This window comes from Oxyura jamaicensis, chromosome 2, assembly GCF_011077185.1.
Source record: "Oxyura jamaicensis isolate SHBP4307 breed ruddy duck chromosome 2, BPBGC_Ojam_1.0, whole genome shotgun sequence".
NCBI classification, from domain to species: Eukaryota; Metazoa; Chordata; class Aves; order Anseriformes; family Anatidae; genus Oxyura; species Oxyura jamaicensis.
In genome coordinates, this window is record NC_048894.1 from 21449437 (window position 1) to 21471037 (window position 21601).

A 21601-nucleotide genomic window follows, 5' to 3' on the forward strand; every position below is an offset into this window, starting at 1 on the left:
ATGAAAACACTCCTAATGTGTTTCTTAATTCAAATACCAGAACTTCTGGAAGTTCTTTTATTCCTTGTTAAATCCAAGAAGGGATGGCATCCTCGCATTGCCTTCCAGTAACTACTCAAACCTGTCCTTTGGTAAATTCTGAGGCAGCATCAGCCATACAGTGTGCCACATAAATCGCTGCACCTAGTGCTGTTTGGTCTTTTATTTCTTTCATCCTGCTTTTCTCCACAGCGGGAGACAACTCAGAAAGCTGAGTAATGGAAGTATTTTCATGATCCCACCATTAATTCACAGTACTGCGGCAAGAGGCTATAAGAATGAATAATGCTAATGGTTGGGATGGGATATTCTAGTGTAAGACAAGATTACGGGTTTCTAATTCCTCACTATTCACTTCAGTCCCTGACAAGAGGAGATCCTTCACAGCAAGCCCGTGATTCAGCAGCCTGCTAGGTTTTTCAGCTCTTGGCTTAGCAGTGAGGTGATTCCCTAAAAATCCTCTTTCTGCTTCTTAGTGCATTTATTTTTAGTGCTTATGGTACAGAATCATTCTTCAGTTGTTGTGAAACTGAAGTGTAGTAGCTGAAATTTCTGCTTGTTTTATATGCACATTTTATATAGTAGCTTCAGACGTGTCCTTTATGTTAATATTCTTAATGTTCTGTTCTTCAGGTATTGAATTAAAATTATTTTAAAATACTCATTGTGTTCTATTCTACCAGAGTAAGCTGCAGGGAAAGTTACATAATGCCACCTAAAATAACAGTGATACAACCCAAAGTCATTTTTGAGGGTATCTGACTGATTTCTAGACGGGATTTTTTGGGACAGCTGTTTGTTGGATTTACTTTTCCAAGGCAGGGCTAAGAGGCCACCTCTGCTTCTGGTTTAGGTCAAGAAATACAATAAAATAGGTGAATTGAGAGGTTCTGCTTGGGACTTCTGCTGAGGGATGCCAAATGCATGTTTTCTTCTTTTCAGAAACTGTTCCGTGCGTCAAGATGTAATTTCACAAAGTTTCCCCAATAGCTTGTGCTCAGAGGTTTCATTGTCTCTGCAAATGGGCGTTGTGCTCACTGCCACCAGTGTTCGCAATGCAGTGCTCCAAGCAGAGCTTTCCCGTCCCTGGAGCTGGTGTAGTTGTGTTCCATGAGCGCCAACCTCTGCGTGAAGCTGCTCTGCAGCTGCTCTTTCCAGAAAAGTTCTCTCAACTTGTCTCAGTGCTGAACTATTTATGTCTTCAGATGTGAACTCGATGTTGTCTGTCCGCACATGAGTAGCACGTGTGCAGCCTACCATAGACGCGTCTGCGCAGGATTTAGGAGGAGGCAGGGAAAGCCCCTCAAACATGTGTGTGCTTTTATTACAGAAAACCAAGATGAAGTTGTACTGTTGAGTCATCTGTTAGCTGATCTAATTTATACTTTGTTTTCATGTTTTAAGTGCCTAATGATTTTTTGTCGAGGAGGCAATGGTTTCTCTGTTACAATGCATACTTAGAATTCTGCACTTGTTACCTGTTCTGTAATAGAACATTTTTTTGCAGTTTCTGTTTGGAAATAAAGACTTACTAGCCATAATTGTGATTTATTTTCTTGTTTAATTCCTGAGCCTTAGCAATTAAAAAGACATCTTCTGAAGCACAGCAGTGTAGACAATGCATTAGTCTGATTTCTCCACAGCAGTGTTAGCCACTGTCAGTACAAATATGAACAGTTCATTAAAAATGAACAGGGAAGAAAGCAAGCTGTGCTTGAAAGCAGCTATGGGCTGTGCATTGGTGCATCTATAAAGATACATACCTTAAATAATTATTTCATGTCATTTCAATCTTTCCCATTCCTGTATAGCAACGCAGTTCTCCATCTGCTTGTGTTAACTTGACTTGAAATAATTTCATTTTTTATTTCAGCAAATGAATTGAAGAAAAAACAAACAAGAAAAGGAAGCAAACAAGAAACAAAACATGTTGCATTTTTTCTCTAAAAAGTAGCTATACATTTTGAAAAATATCTCTATAAAGAACCAAGCAATTTGAAACACAATTAACTGAAAACTTTAAAACCAATCATGTGAAAGTTTTTCATAGAAAATACTGACTGTGAGTACATGTCTAGTAGACACACACCTGGTGGACCTCAAGGACACAGGACATAGGACACATACACAGATACTTGTAGTAAGTGCGCTCCAAACAGATGAATTTCAGAGGAAGAATTTCCTCTCATTACATTTACTTCTCCCTTTGGGGCAAAAGAAGGCCGTATAGCTTCTGTGCTGCTTGCTGTGACTTCTCCAAATAGAAGCTGGCTGTCTCATCAAATCAGGGCAAATGTGTCCGTGCAGCTGTTTTGTGACGTGGACTATTATCCTTTAGGGCCCTCTAGGGACTGAACTGCAATTGCCAATTTGTATTGAAGCCAGAAGAGAGGATGAGAACTGAAAGGCTTTGTTGGACCTCACAGACCACGAAGTGGCTTCTGCCCAGTGATGAAGACCAGGGCGGTTGTCACCTCTCCCTTTCCCATAGAGTGTCAGTCTTTCAGAAACAAAGGGTTTCTTTTGTTTGCTATGCTAACAGCTGGAATTGCATGTGGGTAATACAGATGCAAATGTGTCCTCATCAACTGAGCTGTTGCTGAAGCAGAAGTGCAACTTCTGCTGTGGAAGGAAGGTGTCTTAAAATGAACGTAGCCATTTCAAACATTTAGCTGATGAGCAGCTAATTGGTGAAAGAGCAGCACTGTCTGCTGATTAGGATTGCTTGTCCAGGTACAGAGTAAGTGAGCAGTGCCCCAAACAAAGCATTGCCTCTTCCTCAACCCCTGCTTAGGAGGGAGCAGTCTGGAAAAGGCTGGCTGGGGAAGGTGAGGGTGGGAGGGATGTGGCTGGGCACTGGAATTTCCTTGTCAAACAGCTGTAGTGCCTCTGGATCATGGCAAGCAGAAAGCTTCCTCCTATGGAGAGAACCTCTCACATGAAGATGGCTCTTCTGCTACAGGAAACACGTGGTCACTGGTGGTAGAAGGACTTAGGAAGGAATTTTTCTCTGAGCAGCAAGACTGGCCAAGACCGGGTTAGGTTTTTCTCCTCTCTCAAAATACTGTTAGGCAAAAAGTGTCACCTAAAGATGTTGCAACATAAAAGCACTTATGTTCATTGGGTTGGTTTAGGAGAGGAGAATGGCTAAAATCTAGGCCACAAGATGAAAGCCATGGCAGTGGACTAGCAGTCCTGGGATCATGGCCACACCTCAGCCAGCAGCTGGAAAAATATGCATACGGCTGAGGAAGACCATCAGCATTTTAAAAAGAGAGGGGAGATCACCTCCTCCTGAAGGGTCCTAGTATTCTCTTCTTTGGGTATCTGAATGTGCCTGGGTTTTGAGATACATACAAGTTTTAGCTTCCTTCCTCCATCCTGTATGAAGCATCTGTGCCATCCTCACTCTGTGGCCAGAGCCAGCTAATAGTGAATAGGAGTGGGGGTGTCCCACAGCCTGTGCAGACCGAGAGGAGGAACCATCTGGTCAGCGGAGAGGCTGTAATGAAAGCATTAGCTCTTAAGGGTATAAATGCGGATGAAACCCTTTTATCATATAAGTGAACAAGGAGAGAGACCAACAAGGAGTGCATTTAAGTTGTTGCCTCTTTTCTGCAGCACAGGGAAGCAAAGCTGAATTAGTTCAGAAGCTCACATCCCGCCACTGTCATTGGAGGAGGAAATGCTGGATGTGCTGGGAAAAAGATAAAAGTATTAGAAATGGAAAAACTTTCATCTTCCAAATTACTTTATTAGGCATTTTGAGAGACTTTAAGGGCAAAAATAATTTGGCTGAATTCTAAAAGCAGTGCTGCTTGTGTAAATCCAAACCTGCAGGGGCATTAGTTCTTTTTGTTTAGCTTTTAATCCCCTTTATGCGAAAGAAAATTGCTCTTGTACTATGTATGAGCTTTAGCAAAGTAAAAACACTCAGTAATGGTCTGTCAACTCGAGCTGCCTCTCTGTAACTGATACTTCACCACAAACGATATACATCATGCAAAAGCTTGCTGTGAGCCCAGGGGTGGGCTGCAGCCCGGTGCTTTCTGTGCCACCTCTCGTTGCATGGGCCCAGCTTCTGCCTCAGGGTTCTTGCCTGCTCCTGCCCAGCCTGGTCAGTAGCTAGGTGCCTAAGACTCCTTCCAGAAAGGCAGAAATTGCAAATTTCTGTAGTCACCTGTAGGAGAGGAAGGAGTTGGGCTGGATGACATGCTGTCTTGGTAAATGTCCTAAAACTGGACTATGGTATAAAAGGAACAAAGGAGTCTTAGCCTAGCTGGATTTTAAATGAGCCAGTTCTAGTCTTCAAAAATACGTTGTTACATTCTCAGGAATGCCTTCAAAGCTAGTTGCAGAAAAGACAAAAATATTCTCTGAGGCATTGGAATAGAAGTACAAGAAATGAGATTTAATATCCTCTGGATATGCTCGTGCACAACACAATGGGGAGAAATGTGACGAAGGAAGGATGAAGGGTGTGTGGTTATTAAGTGACACAAGCAATGACCTAAAATGAGAGATTATGGTACTCTGATACTAAATATGCTGTTCTTCAAATGTTAATGTAGAATTACTTCATTTGAAAGAGCCAAACATGATGAAGTCCTGGGTGGTGAGAGGGGGAGGCGGATCTAGCAGCTGTGACACAGGTCTGCTGGCTGTCTGTGGGCACCTCACTTCTCTGTAAAGCTGAGTGAGGCAGTAGAAGCAAAAAGGCTGAGATTCATCTCACCAATTTGAGTCTCCAATTCAAAGTAGGCTGACTTGTCTGCTAAGCTCTGTGGTCCATAATGACTGGATGCTACTTCACAGACAGAGTATATACTTGATATATATAAATTTCTACATCAGAAACACACTTACCAGATGAGTCCCATCATTCCTGTCCTACCCTTTTCCTGTCTACACTGAATGTTTTTTAACAGTCTCTTAATTACCGAGCCCTGAACTCTGTTGGCCCTGTTCACTGTGCTATAACATGGATAATAATTTCTGGGATGAAATCTCTTTTTCTGAATATATTTAACATCTTTCATAAGAGTCTAAAATAGAAACTATAAGAACATTAACTTAGAGCACTTTTCAAGTTCATCATACTTGCAGTCCATTAAAGTGAAGTGACAACTGAGGTGTGACGTGAAGTAATTATACTGATTGTGTTGTATGTGCTCTGCAGGAGCTGAATGATTTGCTGAGGATATTAATTTCAAAAGCCAAACAGCAAGAGATCAGCTGAGATGAAAGATCACTGCAAAGTGACCTCAGACCAGGGGAAAAGAAAAAGAGGAGAGGAGAATGAGTCCCAGAGTGGGAGTTTGGTGCCTATAGTCTAGCAGCATATGCATTTTGACACCAAACGTGGTCTTCGTGTGACTGTGGTCAAGCTCTGTGGAGAGAAGTGGAGCATAATTCCTCTGGTTTATTTTAGATATCTACATTAGGGTGTGATAAATTATGCCCTAGACTCCCCAGTTTGTAAAGCTTGGGCATATTTTCTGCAGTGAGGTGCTCTACTCTCAGGGCCCACAGCGTTGGTGAAGTGCAGGTACAAGCCCAGACTGAGCTACCATCTGCCTTATCTCTACAAAGTCATGGGCTTATCTGTGGCCCAATCATTACACCTGTGGCATCAGGCTTCATGACCATGGAAACAGTAGCTAAGTAGCAGACTGTATAACATTACTTAAAGATAGCATACAATGAGATCAAGTTGATAAGGATTCTCTGAAAGATGTACCTTTTTCGATAACAAACATAGTGAACTTAATTTCCTTGATCTTTAAAGCAATTTTCACAGTCATGAGAAGTTAGTAAGAATGTAAAAGCTCTTTATTAAATGTTCATTGTTGAAATCAGTGTTGGATTTGTGCAGTTAAACTGTTGAGCAGCCCTCAGCAGATATATTAAAAGTAGTTTAATCCCATTGTACATTGGCTTTAGCTTAGTTCAGCAATCTAGCAGTACAAGTAAAACTGCTCTTACTTAGGGATTGTCACAGCTTCACTTGAATGAATTCATTAGCAAGACATAAACTGACTGTCTGAGGGGCTTTGTGAGCCATGGGCTAGACCTTCCCAAGAGAACCAAAACCAGAGGTAGGTAGGAGCCAGTTGTCAGTGTAATTAATTAAGGAAGAGGGTGTCATGAAGCTTGATTGGGCAGCATATTCCTTGAATCTGGTTATCTATGCTCAGAGAAAGAGGTAAGCTGCAACAAAAGCATGATTCTGTGTAAACAAGGGCCTCCATCCTCTATTCACTCCACATAGCTTTGTCTATCATTTGCCAGAAAAAGCGACAAACTAGTTTGACTGAAGCATTGTGGTGATTTGGCCAAGAAACAACATTTTGACACATCTGGACCAAAAGAAAATAAAAGTTTGTAATCACCATGACCATCATGGTTACTGGCTCAGACTCTACGGGGCAAAACACAGGCTGTTCCAGACCTGGAGGCCCTCAGCTCATGGGCTCGGAGCTCATGCTCAAGGATCTCTGGCCACCTGTATTTTTGGCTGCTAAGGCTCAGGCTGTACTGAAGAGAAAACTGGCCAATGAAGTTTGCCCTCATGAAAGCTAGAACTCGGGGTTGACCTAGCCTTCATCAGTAGTCACTGATAGAAAACAGTAGTCACTATTGGAAACAGGCCCTTTGACCCATTCACCATGGTGCCAGCGTGCCTCCACTGACAACAGAAAGCCAACTTGAACAAGAGGTTTAACTTTTTGACAGATAAAGCAGACAAAAGGATCACCTTGTGTGTTGATTAAGGTTGTATCCTTGCATGACACTATTAACTGCATCGATACTGCAGCCTCTGCAACATAGGCACCTTCCACAGGCCTTTTGTGATAGTGAGAAGGGATGCTAACCTATTTGTGGCCATCAAACCTTTTCTCTCTTTCCTTCCCACAAACCCCCGTGGAAATGAGGCATGCCTTTGCAGTTCAGAGGGAAGGGTGCCTTTGTAGGGATCTTCAATTTTTAATCTCTATGTAGTGATATTAGTAAGCAGTCTCTTGTTTTCTCTATGGCCAAGCATTTAGTCCTGTAAGAGTACTTAGTCCTCTTCAAAATGAGAAAAGTGATGCTTGGTCCTCTCCCAGTAGTGTCACTGGGGTATATACACCACATCTTGAGATCTATTTATGCTCTGTATGATGGAGACAATGCATGAACTGCAGATAGACAGCTTTCCCTCTCTCTTAAAACTGCAGTTTTTCTCTTGCTGCTGTTTCACAGCTTGATCTATGTTTGGTTGGACCATGACATAAAGCACAGCTGAACAGTTTGGATGTATAGTGCCATTCTTATGAAACTTGAATTACAAAGAGAGAAAACAAATCAAAAAGAACAAGAAGAGGATTTAATTTTTTTGATCAGCCTTTCTCCTTCACTTTCTTACTATTTAAACCAGAGCTGTTTCTTTTCTCCTATAGTAATCATCCATCTCCAAGAAGTGAAAATACACTTGCAAAACTAATAAATGAGAATCTATTTGCAAGGATATTTATTTATGCGGCTGGCACTTCAGGGTGTTTAGAGGGTAATCTCAAACTGTGAGCACTGCACTCTGTAAATTTAGAAGCAATTTTTCTAAATGTCAAGTATTTATTACATGAAAAAAACATTTGGAGTGTGGAGCAGGTCCCTGGTGATATATGGTGCATTTGGGGAAGGTCTTCTTGGATGAACAGAAATAATATTTGAGAGTTGAAAAGCAAATCCTCTATTTGAAATTGCTTTGTGTACATGGAAAGGAAATTGAACAAAGGTAGAAGGCCAGCCAAGTATTTTGCTTTGTCTCATGCATAACCTTAAGATAAAATAGTGGTTTTCCAAGCCTCTTATATCCAGGCCTATACCAATCTGTCTTATCTAGGTCCTGTAGAACTTCCTCCTCTAATCAGATTGCTGCTGTCTCCTTCTCACCCCCTCAACAGCTCCAGGGAGCTCAGTTCAGACTGCAGGCAAATAAACCCTGCAGAATTTATTCATGTAGGCTTTTACCCACATTAATGTCAACATATCTCAAAGTTCAAAGTGCATCTCTCTGACTGGAGGTTGATGATGTGGGATATCAGGTGGAGGTGTTACCTCCCTTTGAAGAATAAATTCATGCCTCAGACTTCAATATCCTGCAAGAGCAAAATATCTAATATACATGGTTCTTTGTGCTCAGGTAAGGAATTAAAGTCAGATGCTTTCTACCAGTAGATTGTAAATGTTTTTCTTCCAGTTTTATGCCTCTTTTTGTCTCCAGATGTAGCCTTATGTTCTCAATTTACATTTGTGCATATTCTGAAGCTACCATATTACTGTTGACTACTGTTCTTTCTGCAGAAGTCTGTGATGATTTTGGAGGAGCTAAGGAGAGCCTTGCAGTTCCTGGGCTAAGTGTTGCAGGCTGAGTTACAGACATGATGCCTCAGTGCTCTACCAAGCACAAGTCACCTCACTGCCACTGTGCACAAAGGCAGCAGCACATGGAGCTGAGATCATAGAATGGTAGAACCGTAGAACCGTAGAATCATAAATGGTTTGTGTTGGAAGGGACCTTAAAGATCATCTAATTCCAACCCCCTGCCAAAGGCTGGGACATCTCTCACTACACCGGGTTACTCAAAGCCCCATCCAGCATGCCTTGAACACCTCAAGGGATAGAGCACCCACAGCTTCTCTGGGCAACCTGTTCCTGTGCCTCACCACCCTCAGAGTGAGGAATTTCATCCTATTATCTAATCTAAACCTACCATTTTTTAGTTTAAAGCCATTCCCCCTTGTCCTATCACTTACACTGTGACAAAGAGTCCATCCCCAGCTTCCCTGTAGGCCCCTTTCGGTACTGGAAGGCTGTTACAAGGTCTTCCCGGAGCCTTCACTTCTCCAGGTTGAACAACCCCAACTCCCTCAGCCTGTCTCCACAGGAGAGGTACTCCAGTCCCCTGATCATACCCGTGGAAGATGTGACAGGCTATGCTCCAAACTTATCATCTCCACATGGTACACTTCACCAGTACCCCCAAAGCAAGGCAACCTGTTGTAGAGAGCCACCTGTGAGGGGACTACAAATTAGATTTTCATGTGGTGTATGGAGGGCCCATAACTACAGTCAGAAGAGGTATTGCTGCCCAGACTTTGTGGGGATTGTCAAGCACAGAGGCAGACCTATGGCTTGGAGCTAGTATGACACAGTGACTGGTGGCATCAGGATACCCATCTGCATTACAGCCCGTGCTGCTCTCTAGGCATTGGAGGTACCAACGAGTGACGGCATAAACAAGGATCTGTTTCAGGGTCTGCACTCGAGCAAAGCCAGAGCTCCCACGTTCCCCTTGGTGAGCTGAGCACCAGGGGGCCTGGGGAGGCGGGATGGCTTCTGGCAGCTGAGGCCCTGCCATGCTGGCCCCAGAGAGGCCTGCAGTGCCCCAACATCCCTTCAATAACAGTACAATACAAGGTTTTTGGATAGAGGCCCTGTGCTTTAGTAGTCCAATCTAATAAATTTTGGGGAAATAACTAACAAGCTTTCATCTGAAACCCCTTTTTTCATGTTTGAAGTAGATGCCATGAAGTTCAAAGCAATTGCTGAATGTTCAGTTAAATATATAGGAGCCGCAGTACATGAAGGAAAAGGTGGCTAAATATTGAGGAATTAAAGGAGAGAAATGTTACGAACATGTCTCACAAAGGAAAGAGAGAGACTGGTAATTTATACCCTGTGTGGAAATTGAAGAGGTTAGTGGTGAAAAGAATATAGCAGTTGCAAGTACTGAAATTTAATATCCAGCCAGGAAGGAAGGAAAAAGGCCCTGGAAGTCCACTTCAATTAAACTGAGTTTCAACAGGGAGTGTTCCTCAAAAGTAGACACCAAAATAAATAAATAAATAAAATAAATTGAAAATTGAAAAGCCACAAAGACACTTTTTGAGATACCGTATGAAACACTAAAAGCTGCCTACTATCTTGCTGAAAACCCTCTTAAAACAAATAAACAAGCAAACAAAAACACAAAAACCCCCACAGCTCAATAAATAAATAAATAAATAAATAAAAACCAGTGAGGGGAACTACTAAAATTTGACAGGAGTCATGTTCAAATGAGCAAACCAGAAATTTCTGTCAAATGAGAAGTAAATCTCCAGTGAGCTGGATCAAATACCAGCTCAAGAGGTAAATTGCTAAGAAAAAACACTTTTGTACACATCCAATACATAATGCCTATCAGAAATTCAGTGCAGCTTCAAGTGAGACAGTGAAGAGTTAGAAGGACTACTCAGCGAAGATAAGCCATAGGAAAAATATGGCCTGACTACAGTTCATTAAGAATAAGGTCAGGGAGCCCCATGTGACAGATGAAGGACAATCTCAAACTGAAGAGGTTTTGGAACAAATCAATGGTAAGAAAAATACAGAATGGCAACCACTAAATAGGTCTGAAGTGCCTCGATGCGAAAGTGCTAATTGCTAGTTGCAATGCATCCAGAGTCAGAGGAACCATCAATGGCTAGTAAAGTTTCAGACTCTCCATGGCAATGCTGAAATCTATAGAGCAATAAATCTAACATTTTTACATTGCAAATTCAGAAGAGATTGTAAAAGCAGCTATACTGGGTAGGATTCCACACGCATTTTTTCCTGAGGAAGTCATGCCTCATGAATCTAGTGGAAATGTCTATAGGATTTTAAAAGCTTTGTGGGTAAGGGTGAGGCAGATGGAAAATTTTGTCAGAAGCTTTTGAAAAATGATCACTGCATATTGCTAAGGGATTGAGAGGGAAGATCCTCCCTATTTTAAGTTAGAAAGTAGGAAACATGACAGAAATAATGGACAGCCTTCACTATGGAAGGAAATTGTCACTGCACTCCCACAAGCATTTGTACATTGGACTTTGCCATTCAATATTTTCCTCAATGACCTAGCAAAGAATGAACAGCAAGTTGACAAAATTTTCAGCTGCTACAAAATTAAGAGCAGTCAGTGTTAATGCCAAGCTCAAAGTTGCAGAAAGATATCACAGTCCTGGCTGACTGGGTGATCAAACAGTGAATGAAAATTTAATGCCAAAGACTGCAAAGAATGGGGAAAAAATAGCTCCGTGTAGCTGGAGTTCTGAATTAGCTATTAGTCCTTAGGAAATAGATCTTCAAGTCAGTGTGGATAACTTTCTGAAAATGTCAGCCCAGTACTGAGCAATGATCAAAACTCCAAACAGGATATTTTTACTTACCTTGAAAGCAACTGAGCATAAAGCAGGAGCTCCAATTATGTCACTCTGTTGCTCCACTGCACATGTCTTGAATATTACTTGTTGTCTTTGTCACCTTGTTTTAAATAGGTTATAGTAGAACTAAAATACAAATGAAGATGAGGATTATTAGGGTCCCTAGATGAGGGCTCTTAGATGAGGAGACACTTAGATGTTAGAAACATGCAGGAGCTGCTAGAGAAGTCTGTCAAATGAGGGGTGGCATGCAGGGACTGAATGCAGAGTGAATATTTACTGTTTCCTAGCACATAAAATTCTGGAATTAAAAAATAATTTTTTTTTTTTTTTAACAAAAAAGATCAGACAGTGAGAATAAAAATCATCCAAAGAAGATGTTTTTCCCTGGTATGCTGTCAAATAATGAAATACAGGATGATAGAAGCCAAAAATATTAAGGGATTCAAAATAGATGAGACAAGTTCATCAATGGTCTGGCTCAACATTTTCCTGATTTTGTGTTCAGGAAAATGAAGGATATTTCAGGGATGGGAACCCTGTTTCTTGTGCCCTTTTCTTTAGCAAATACTATAACAGGTGAGGTGGATAGTTGGTCTGACCTGTTTTGGCTGTTCGTAAGTTACTTTAGAGTTCTGGCCTTTACTTGCACTCCCATCTGCCAGGTCACCGCTGTATATGGATCCTTTTCATGACCAGTCAGTGTAATTCAATGATTAATGTTGTGTACTCCACAGTACAAGAGAGATATTTACAGCTGGAAGAAGTCCAGCCAGGGGCCACAAAGACAGGGAAGGGCTTCAAGCACCAGACATACAAGATGAGGACAAATTCAGCCTGGAGAGAAGAAAGCTCAGGGGGGAGATGATGTGAGGGGACACATCTGGGACAGCTGACCAAATGGGCCAAAGGAATATTCCATTCTGTATATCATCATGCCCAGCAATAAAAATTTGAGATAAAAAAGATAAAAATTGAGATAGAAGAAGAAGGGGTTTTTGCTTCCAAGGTTGCTGTTGCATGGAGACTGAATGGGTGTCAGCCTGCCTGTGGGGGGTGCTGTATGATTTCCTTTGCTTTGCTCCTATTTTTTTTCTCCTCTCTCTTTCACCTATTAAACCATCTTTATTCCAACCCATAATGTTTCTTACTTTTATTCTTCCTATTTTCTCCCCCTGTCCCAGAGAGTGAGGGAGAAAGCAGCTCTGTGGCTGCTTGGCTGCTGACTTCGGACAATTTCCCACAGTTCTACATCTTGAAAGTGATTTCATTTTGTGTCTGCCAAATCTGAGACATCTTCAGAATCACCTCTCTCCCACTAGTGGCCATACCACCCTGCAGAGTACACTGCAGCAGGGGATCCATCAGACAATGGAAATGCTTGGGCAGGCTGCCTTCCCCTTGCAGTTTGTGTAATCCACCACAGGGAGACAGCTGCAATACGTCTCTGAAAAAGAAATGGGCAGAAAATGTCAGGCTGAGGAGTTCATATGGAAACTATTGGAAACTATATGGAAACAATGGTGTGTACACCATTGTGCAGAGATTTGGCTGCTATGGACTTCCCTTTTTGTGAAGCAGTGAGTTTGGTTGCTGCGGACTGAAGGCCAAAAGCAATTTTCACCTGTGGGCCCTTCACAGAGTAGCCAAGGCCCAAGGAATGGCCTTGGGCTGTGTTGTGAGGGGACAGGTCGCTAGAGCATCGCTTCTGTTATCACCACTGAAGGGAAATGTGGGGTGAGCAATGTGATGTGCTATAAAGAGAGAAGGCCCCCTCGGGTAAGGGAGCTCTATGCTGTGCTGTAGAACTGGATTTTGCTCCTGCTTGTGCTACAGCTTTACTGTTGGAGGCAGGCAATTTCACCTGAACCATGCTTTTCACTGGTATCCCCTGAATGGATGATCTTCAATTTGTGAACTTGAGCTGAGATCCAGACTGTGAAAGTACCCGGACCTGAAACCAGTAAGTGTTTTAGAAGTATACAATGCTGCCTGACCTCACACCAGATCCCAGGGGTTAGCTTACACTTCTGAGCTTGACGGCTCTTCTTCATGGTCCCATGTGTAAAACAGGTCGACAGTGACCCACCTCGCAGGGCTGTTGTGAGTGCTCACTTCTGTCTGGTATGTGCACTGAAAGGGACAAGGTCCATGAATTTGCAGCTGAAATCTGTAGCGCTCTGCATGAGCACAAAGAGACCAAATGAAGATTGAAAATGTAATTTTATTTTTGGCACTTCCTAGTTCTGCATGCATGACTGCACTCAAGCAAATGTCTGCTAAAGCAGTTCATTATATGCAAATGACTTCAAAAATTTCAATAGTGTCCAGGCTTTCATTCCCTTCCCTAGTAAAAGGATTTGCAATTAAAATTTCTGATATATACCTGTCATCAGTGAGATTCTCTATCCAGACATTCAGCCACTCATCTTCTCTAGATGTGGGCATTCACACCCCCTGGGCACCTCCCTTTCTACCCACCAGCACAAGCAAACCAAGCTCTGCAAGCCCTGGCCAGGAGCAGGGGCCTCCCCGTGCCAGGTGTGCTCCAGCAGGACGTGATCTCCACGTGGTACAGGCCCTGGGTGACAACCACCAACACCCCGATGACAGGGACGTCAGCTTTCTCACACAGCTCTCTCCACAGGTGCCTAAGGGCAACTGAGTATAGGGGATATGTTTTAATTCTCTCATGGGAGAACATAGCTGTCCCAAAGTGCCCTGTAACCCACACCAGGTGCCTTTTACATGTGGGATTTTACAACTGCAAATAGGGTTTTGAGCAAGAGCCCTGTAAGTGCTCAAGTCACAGGCAGAACTGGGCACCCTGCCTAGTGTGGAGACCCCCACTCGGGAGCTTTCACACCAGGTGAGGTTCAGCAGGCTCCAATAAATAGCTTTTTGAAGATCTCTGTTCCTTCTGGCCACGTGAAGCAAAATAAACTAAATATGAGGACTCTGAAGATTATCAAGATTTACTGGAGGTTTACTGTTATTTACTCCGCGTACAGCTCACACATTTGGAGGTAGGCACTGTGCAAGGTTTCACAATGCAACAGAAGTGACAGGTAAAATAGGTTCTGCCTGGGTTAACTGGAAAGGACACTGTGTCGGAGATTCTTGTTAGAAATCAACATTTACCCAAAAAAATGGTGTTGCCTTTAGCAGTAACTTCTGTTACTTATCATACACTGACCCCGGGACTTTCATTTGCAACAGCTTCTCAGCGAGGGAGGAAAATCATCCGTTCAGTGCTGCTGCTCGGCTCGCGGGAGCCGCTTCCTGATGCTTGTTAGAGGGTAGGACAAGTGCACAGCCTCCAGTGGTGGCGAGCCAGCCCATACTGCTGTCAGCTGAGGTTATTAGGATGTGAAATACAGGTCTGAGGTTAGCTGCTGGCTCAGCACTAAGGCGCTTATATGGGAGCACAAGCCTGGCATGCCCAGATCAACCAGAAGTTCACACAGCCATCATCAGCGCTCCTTTCTGCCGTGAGAATGCCCTCACACTTGCACACAGTACAGGCTTTGAAATAGTTTCCCGCAGCCTTCCTATCCCCTTGGCAACTAGGTTTTATTTTTATTTATTTTTCTATTTATTCCCAGGATTGAAAGCTCTACCACATATTTCTCTGTGCTATGAGTAACCCTGAGCACAAAAGAGCCAGGAATAACTCCTTTGCTTCCCTGTCAGGGCTTGAAACAGTCACTTCTTTTATCTAGGTGGTGTGGAAATCAAAGGCAACAGACAGCAATGAGCCGGGTAGCTGGTGGCAGGGGGAGAAGCAACATCTGAGAGACCACCACAATCCAGGTAACCTCCAGCAATGAGAGCATTTCAGAACTCACTCCGTGTTGCAGGTCCCTGCCCAATGCCACCAGTAGTCCTCACTGTCCCCTCTGTGCCAGCTCTTCCTGGATGCCACTGCTCAGTGCTCGAGCAGAAGTGGGGACTTTTCTGTGCCCAAAGTTGTCATAGACAGGAGGTAAGCACCGTGCTGCACTCTTATCCTTAAAGGTTGCAGGCACCTGTGTCTAGTAAGTGTTCAACATCAGTTATTGCACATCCTCAGTGCTGCTACTGCCACAGAAGGCATCTCACATGAGAGCTCATTTTTGCTTTTTTATTGTTCTGGATGCTTGTATGTAGCAGAAAACCTGGTGTCTGTAACCTCCGTGGCATAAGGAGGCTGGGTTCACTCGCTTTTTAATGAGAATATACCATTCACCACACTGTTCTGCTCACAGCAAGCAGTGGCTGAGGCATGGCTCCAGGCATTCTCCTGAGAGTCACCTCTGGCCCTTTTGCATGGAAGTCACCAGAACGAACACAGGACCAGCTGCAGAACTCTTCTGTCTGGTGAGCACCTGAGGCACCAAGGAAGTCAGCCACATATCCCAGCCTGCTGCATTTGTATTCTTTGCTGAGCATCAGCACAAGTGCAGCAGAATAGGGAAAACTACTTGGCCTGCCATCATCTTCCAGGAGGCAGGTATCTTGAACATTCCTAGAAAAAAAAGCAGCTTGGGATAGCACCACCACACCTCTTTTAAAAATTAGGCACTGTTCTGCTGTGAAGTACAGCTTCAGCACTTCTCTCCAGGCAATGCAAAGTTATAAACTCCAGTCATACCCAGGCACCTACCCCCAGACTGCAGGACACCTCCATCCCCAGGCTGTACAGCATTTCAACATGCCCCAGTCACTGGCTATCCTCCTCTTTAGCAACTCAGCTACTGCAGATCTAAGCAGGTGCTGCAGACAAAGGCATGAAGAAAGCAGACTCTTACTGTCCCCTCACACCAGCCACCACACTATATTTGTTTGGTCATGCACTGAAACAAACAGAAGAACTGCCTGAAAAAAAAAAAGCTTCTGTATGTGTGTGCAGGGGGGATTGATAATGTTTAATGCAGATCAGTTCATGTTGTATAGACACTCCCACAAGTACTCAAACTACCACTAATACCTTAAACTAGCAATTAATGCTATTCATGCTTACTGACCAGCTCCAGTTGTCATTTACTCATCCCATGAAAATTAAATCTGACTAGAAGTTTACTGAGAGCAAGCTTTACAGGGAGAGCAATGCAGAACAGAGAAGTTACTTTTGTAGCCTGTTCTGAGTCTGCTGCCTTGGGGCTGATACTCAACAGAAAACACTGAGCATTATGGCTCCTTTTTTTTTTTAAAAAAAAAAGGGGTATAAGTGCAGGTATCAAGTTACAGCTGGGAAAGTTTTTCCCTACACTTTCCCCTAAAATACCACTGCAAACCACCACTCCAGCTGAAGGCTTCATTTTAACTTCTGTAATACTGACAAGCCTTTGGGAACTAATCTTTCCTGGAAAATGAAGTCAATGCATCAAGTCAGCTGTTAACTTTGCAAAGGTGCTGTCTCAGATAAGGACTCGCATGAACAACATTTCACAGTTATTAGAACTAGGCCCTATAAAACTAGTTCAGAGTACTTCAAATATTCTTCGCTCCTCTTAACTAGGTAAATAGTATATAAAAGCAAGATTTTTTTATTAGCTTGAAGTATCATTTTATTCAACTGATAAGAAATATCATAATACATTATGCATCTGCCAGTTATAGTCCATTTTAGTTGGTTCCAAAACCTAAGCAGTAAATGGGAAGACAGTTTATCTAGTTAATCTGAAAAACAACATTTCACACAACCAGTACTGGAGCTGTCAACCGTATAGTAATTCCAGCATTAAGTTATGGCTTTGCAGAAAGTCATGAAGTTGAATTAGAACACATCAAGAGCCATTTTCCAAAGATTTATTGAAGTAGCGACAGGTTGCTCATACTGTGCTGGAAAAAGCAGTTTTATTGAATTCAGATACTTAAAAACAGTATTGCAGCACAAGATATTGCTATTTGTAAACTAGACTCCATTGTAAACTCTAATCCTTCAGGGAGAGTCAGTTTGCAAGATCTAAGACCTATTTCCTAGCATAATAATCTTGCGCTCATGGAAAAACTGCAGAAAGGCACTTGAAAGCTGTTTCTTCCTTTAAGACATGGACTTTTTAAAACCTTGCTGGTAAGAATTTCTCCTGCATTAAGTTTGCATCTTCACTTCAGCTTTACTCCAAGTCATCATGGTGCTGGGAAGTTTCATTAATAACCTGTTGAAAAGGAGAGATACTTGTGTTAAGTATCAAAACAGTTTAAGAGTTAGACTTGGAATTAGTAGCACAGAAGTGACCAGGTATCAGCTGTCACTTATGAGTTCTAGTTGGTTAATGGGGTGAAGAAATCATTTAAACTTTGACTTAATCTGAAAACAGTATCTTGCCTCTAGTTAGTATTTCTGGTTTAGTGCCACTTTTTCTCTGGTGGTGGAAGAAGTCTTTTCTGAGAATTGCTAATTCATCTGAACTTAAAATCCTCTCTAAACAGTAAACCGGCAGCTACATAAGTTTTTATTCTCGGATGAATTTTGTGATGGAAGCCCATTTGCTACATCTGCATGTAAAACCCTGCAGCTTGGACTGCCCCAGATGCTGTTCTCCTTGATACTTCCTACGACATACATGCTGCACTGACCACCAGCCCAAGTTACACCATTGCACAAAGTAGCCAGCTGTGCTAGGAATAAAGCCAGAAGCTGATACCAACCTGTCCATCTCTAGTTTCCACGGTCTTAATTAGAAGTGTCCTCTTTGAGTGAGTGTCAACCATTGGCTGAGACTCAATGTTGGTTTCTGCAGAAGAAAAATATATTACCAATAGTCTAGATGAAATGCCTCCTCAAAGAAATGAGGAATAACAGTTTAGGATGTGCTTTCAGAATCCCAGTCTAGTATAGTGGGAAGTCTTCTGCTCTTTGAATGAAAAGCTAATCTTCCCTATTTTCTTCTTATTCCTAAAGAATCTCAGCAGAAATCCCAAGCAATCACTTGCTATGTACTGGTATTTATAATGCCTGCATCCAGGAACAAAGTACCTCCTCCCATCCAAGGCTAAGCACAAACATTGTAGTTGTATGTAATAATATTCATACACAACTCCATTTATATCAGTTCAAACACTGGAGCTGAAAGAACTATCCAGGACTTTTGCTAAAGAAAAGGCTGCCAGCAATAAACATAGTAACGCAGCTTACCTCTCAGGTTCAAAGAGGCAAAGGTTGGAATAGGCATGTTAATCCTGAAGAAAAAAAATGAAGTCAGACATGGGTACAGAGTATCATCTAGAAATTACTGTTTAGAGAAGCATCTGCATGGGATTCTTACCTGCTCTCTTCTCCCTCCAGAAGTTTTCTGTAGGTGGCAATCTCAATATCAAGAGCCATCTTTACATTCAGCAGGTCCTGGTACTCACGAAGATGGCGAGCCATTTCTTCCTTCATGTTCTGAATCTCATCCTGCAGACGGCCAATAGTGTCTTGGTAGTTAGCAGCTTCAAGAGCAAAATTCTCCTCCATTTCACGCATCTGGCGCTCCAGGGATTCATTCTGGAAGAGAATAACAAGATAAGGCACTGCTGCAGTTCATCCACTCCTCCCTACCCTCAAGGCCTGGAAGATTTCAAGAAAAAAAGGGCAGTTGAATTACATTAATGTCCTTTCTGAAAATGCCCAGGCATGTCCTAAATGTGTCTCCTTATCCTCCCCTTGAAAAGTCAGGGTGTCATTCTACTGCTTGATCAAAGGTGTGCCACATTTGCTCTACCAGGTAGCAAAGCAAACCCTTACAGTAAGTCTAACACCTGCACTACAAGTCAGCATGCAGACAGTAGTCAGTGCGGGGATTTACAAGTATAGTTAAATCTATTTCAAGCCAGCATTTCAGGCAATCAGCTTCCAGCAACAGCAAGATCTGCACCTCTTCCCTACTACTGCCTCACGCTTTTCGTATAGCTTCAGCTGTACCTGACAGACAAGCGATAAACACTCTCAGCAAGCATTACATAAACAGTAAATATTATGGCAAGAGTATGAACTCATTTTGTATTGATACACTGAACTAGTCTGTCTTCAGGTGTAAACAATCTGACTAGTGAACTGTAGCCCATGCAGAAAAATGGAACCCACAGCATCTTTTTCAAGAAGTACCCGTGTGCTGTTGTCTTGCATGGGAGATCAGCTGCAGTCACATCTATCCATTGAGCTACAGCACAGCGCTTAAAGCTGCAGTGGGAAGAACATCCCGACAATTGCTGTCTTCTACTTACACTTCCTTTAAGGGCATCAACTTCGCAGGTGAGAGACTGAATCTGTCTGCGGTATTCATTAGCTTCTTGTTTGGCTTGACGCAGCGCATCGTTGTTCCTGTTAGCAGCTTCAGAGAGATCTGCAAACTGTGGAAATCCCCAGTTTGGTTAGCAAAATACTTCAACAGAAAGGGTTTAACAGACTATTTTTGGACACAATTTGGAGGCAGCTGAATCTATTTAAAGCCCTAATACCTGAAACACTTCAACATTAACATTACACATAAAACATCTTCCTATTCCTATAGGATTATTATGTCTCCCATCTTTTTACCCATTCATTATTTCTTTCTCCAGTATATCATCATCATCTGCCTCCAGCTACCAGAATAGAAATATAAGCCCTTTAGTTTAATGCTGTGTTTATGGCAAACATTGATTTTTCCAGCTCTTCACAGATCAGGAGTTTAAAGACTACCCTGTTCCATAAGCTGTGCTAGTGTCCAAAACAAATAGCAAAGCTGTTAGCTAAAGTTAATTTGAGTGCCTGCTGGATCTGAACAATCCAGCAATAGATTCTACTTACTTTGGACTTGTACCACTCTTCAGCTTCCTGAAGATTCTTAGCAGCAACGCTTTCATACTGTTGGCGAACATCACGCAGGGCAGCAGTAAGATCAGGCTTGGAAACATCCATATCAATCTGGATGTGCTGTTCCTGGAGTTGGGCCTGCAGTTCTCGGATTTCCTTAGAGAGAGGTGGACACAGTTAATATCTAACAATACACACAACATGCACAGGTTAGGACCCTGGGCCAGAACCAGGGAAGCATTTACTCACTCACTTGACCAACAGCTCACAATCACAGACCTCATTATTCATCTTACCTCATCATGAAGCTTCTTCAAGAAGACAATCTCTTCTTGCAGGGACTCAACTTTGCGCTCAAGATCAAGGCGTGCCAGCGAGGCATTGTCAACATCCTGATGAGAGAGAGAAGACCAATTAGCAATCTTCTGTCGTGGAATTTTCTATGGCAAGTTCAGTAGCACAGACTCTTCCTACATCCAAGTTTCTTGGCAAGACAACATGAAATCAAGACCTGTGGAAAATTTCCGTCTTTTTGCCAACTCCTACCCCAGCCTCAGAGACAATTATATGCACCTTTACCACAATTTTGGTAGCTAGACAGTATATGAAGATGTCCCCTTTGCTATGGTATTGCTAACCACAACCAAGAGCACACGGATCATGGTGGATGTAAACACTGCTCAAAGATATCACATACCTAGGTCACAAGTGAGTGCTAAGCTCTTTTAGCTTGACAACACTGAAAGCAAGTTAGCCTTTCAATTTTTAGGCTTCCACCTTTCCAGTGGGGCTTAAAAGTGTGCTCATACCTATGTGCCCACATACCTAGCAGGGAGCTTAACTTCTTGTTCATCTCCTATGGACTCCTCAGTGACCAACTGTATTGGCCCTTGGGTCCACAGACCACAGCTTGAAAACACTGCTAAAGCTAGAAAAATATATATAGGAACTGCAGGCCAGTACTACTGCAAGTAGTTCACCAGATCCCCCTGGAGAAAAAGAAGGTATGAGTACAAACACAAACTGAGTTAGTCATCATTGCCTACACCCTCAAGTTAACTGGCAGAGACTCCACCTTTTGCTGGACGGAGATAGTCTTAATCAACGGCAAAAATTCATTTAAGGCACAACAGAAAATAGGTTATAAATGTTACGTGGGAGCAGCTTTAATTTGTTCAAAACATAACTGAAGCCTAACCATTGATTGGTAACTTCTTACATTTTAAACATGGAAGTAAAACAATTTATTTGTAACGGGGAAGACTGATCCTTTCATACTGGCTGCATGCTTGTGCTCCTATGGTATTAGCCTAAGTATCAGGTTTTCACAGCCTGTTTTAAAGCCTTTCTGGATTTGTCCAGAGCATAAGCATTCTTTATCAGCAGTGCTCACTGTTATGGCACCTTTGAAAATTGAACTGTTTTCTTTAGACTACTAGAAAGCCATTCCTTGTATTATTGCTATTCAGGGTTTAAGTTCTTGCACCAGAAGAGTTCTCTGGTGTTCTTCCCCAGCAGAACGCCCCTTGATGTGTTATGAAGCAAATTCCCTACCAACTCCAGTTGTACACC

General features: G+C 42.5%; 1 protein-coding gene across 3 annotated transcripts in view; it reads right to left on the reverse strand.

Moving 5' to 3' along the window:
• Positions 1 to 17042: 17042 nt before the first annotated feature.
• Positions 17043 to 21601, reverse strand: part of VIM (vimentin) — a 31134-nt gene continuing 26575 nt past the window's right edge. For all 3 annotated transcript variants that reach the window (XM_035316226.1, XM_035316224.1, XM_035316227.1), the window contains 7 exons: positions 20326 to 20421; positions 20024 to 20185; positions 19459 to 19584; positions 18519 to 18739; positions 18389 to 18432; positions 17902 to 17987; positions 17043 to 17408 (listed from right to left, as the gene is read on the reverse strand). In XM_035316226.1, the coding sequence (XP_035172117.1) occupies positions 17367 to 17408; positions 17902 to 17987; positions 18389 to 18432; positions 18519 to 18739; positions 19459 to 19584; positions 20024 to 20185; positions 20326 to 20421 (777 nt within the window). In that variant the 3' untranslated portion in view covers positions 17043 to 17366. The remainder of the gene's footprint in view (positions 17409 to 17901; positions 17988 to 18388; positions 18433 to 18518; positions 18740 to 19458; positions 19585 to 20023; positions 20186 to 20325; positions 20422 to 21601) is intronic.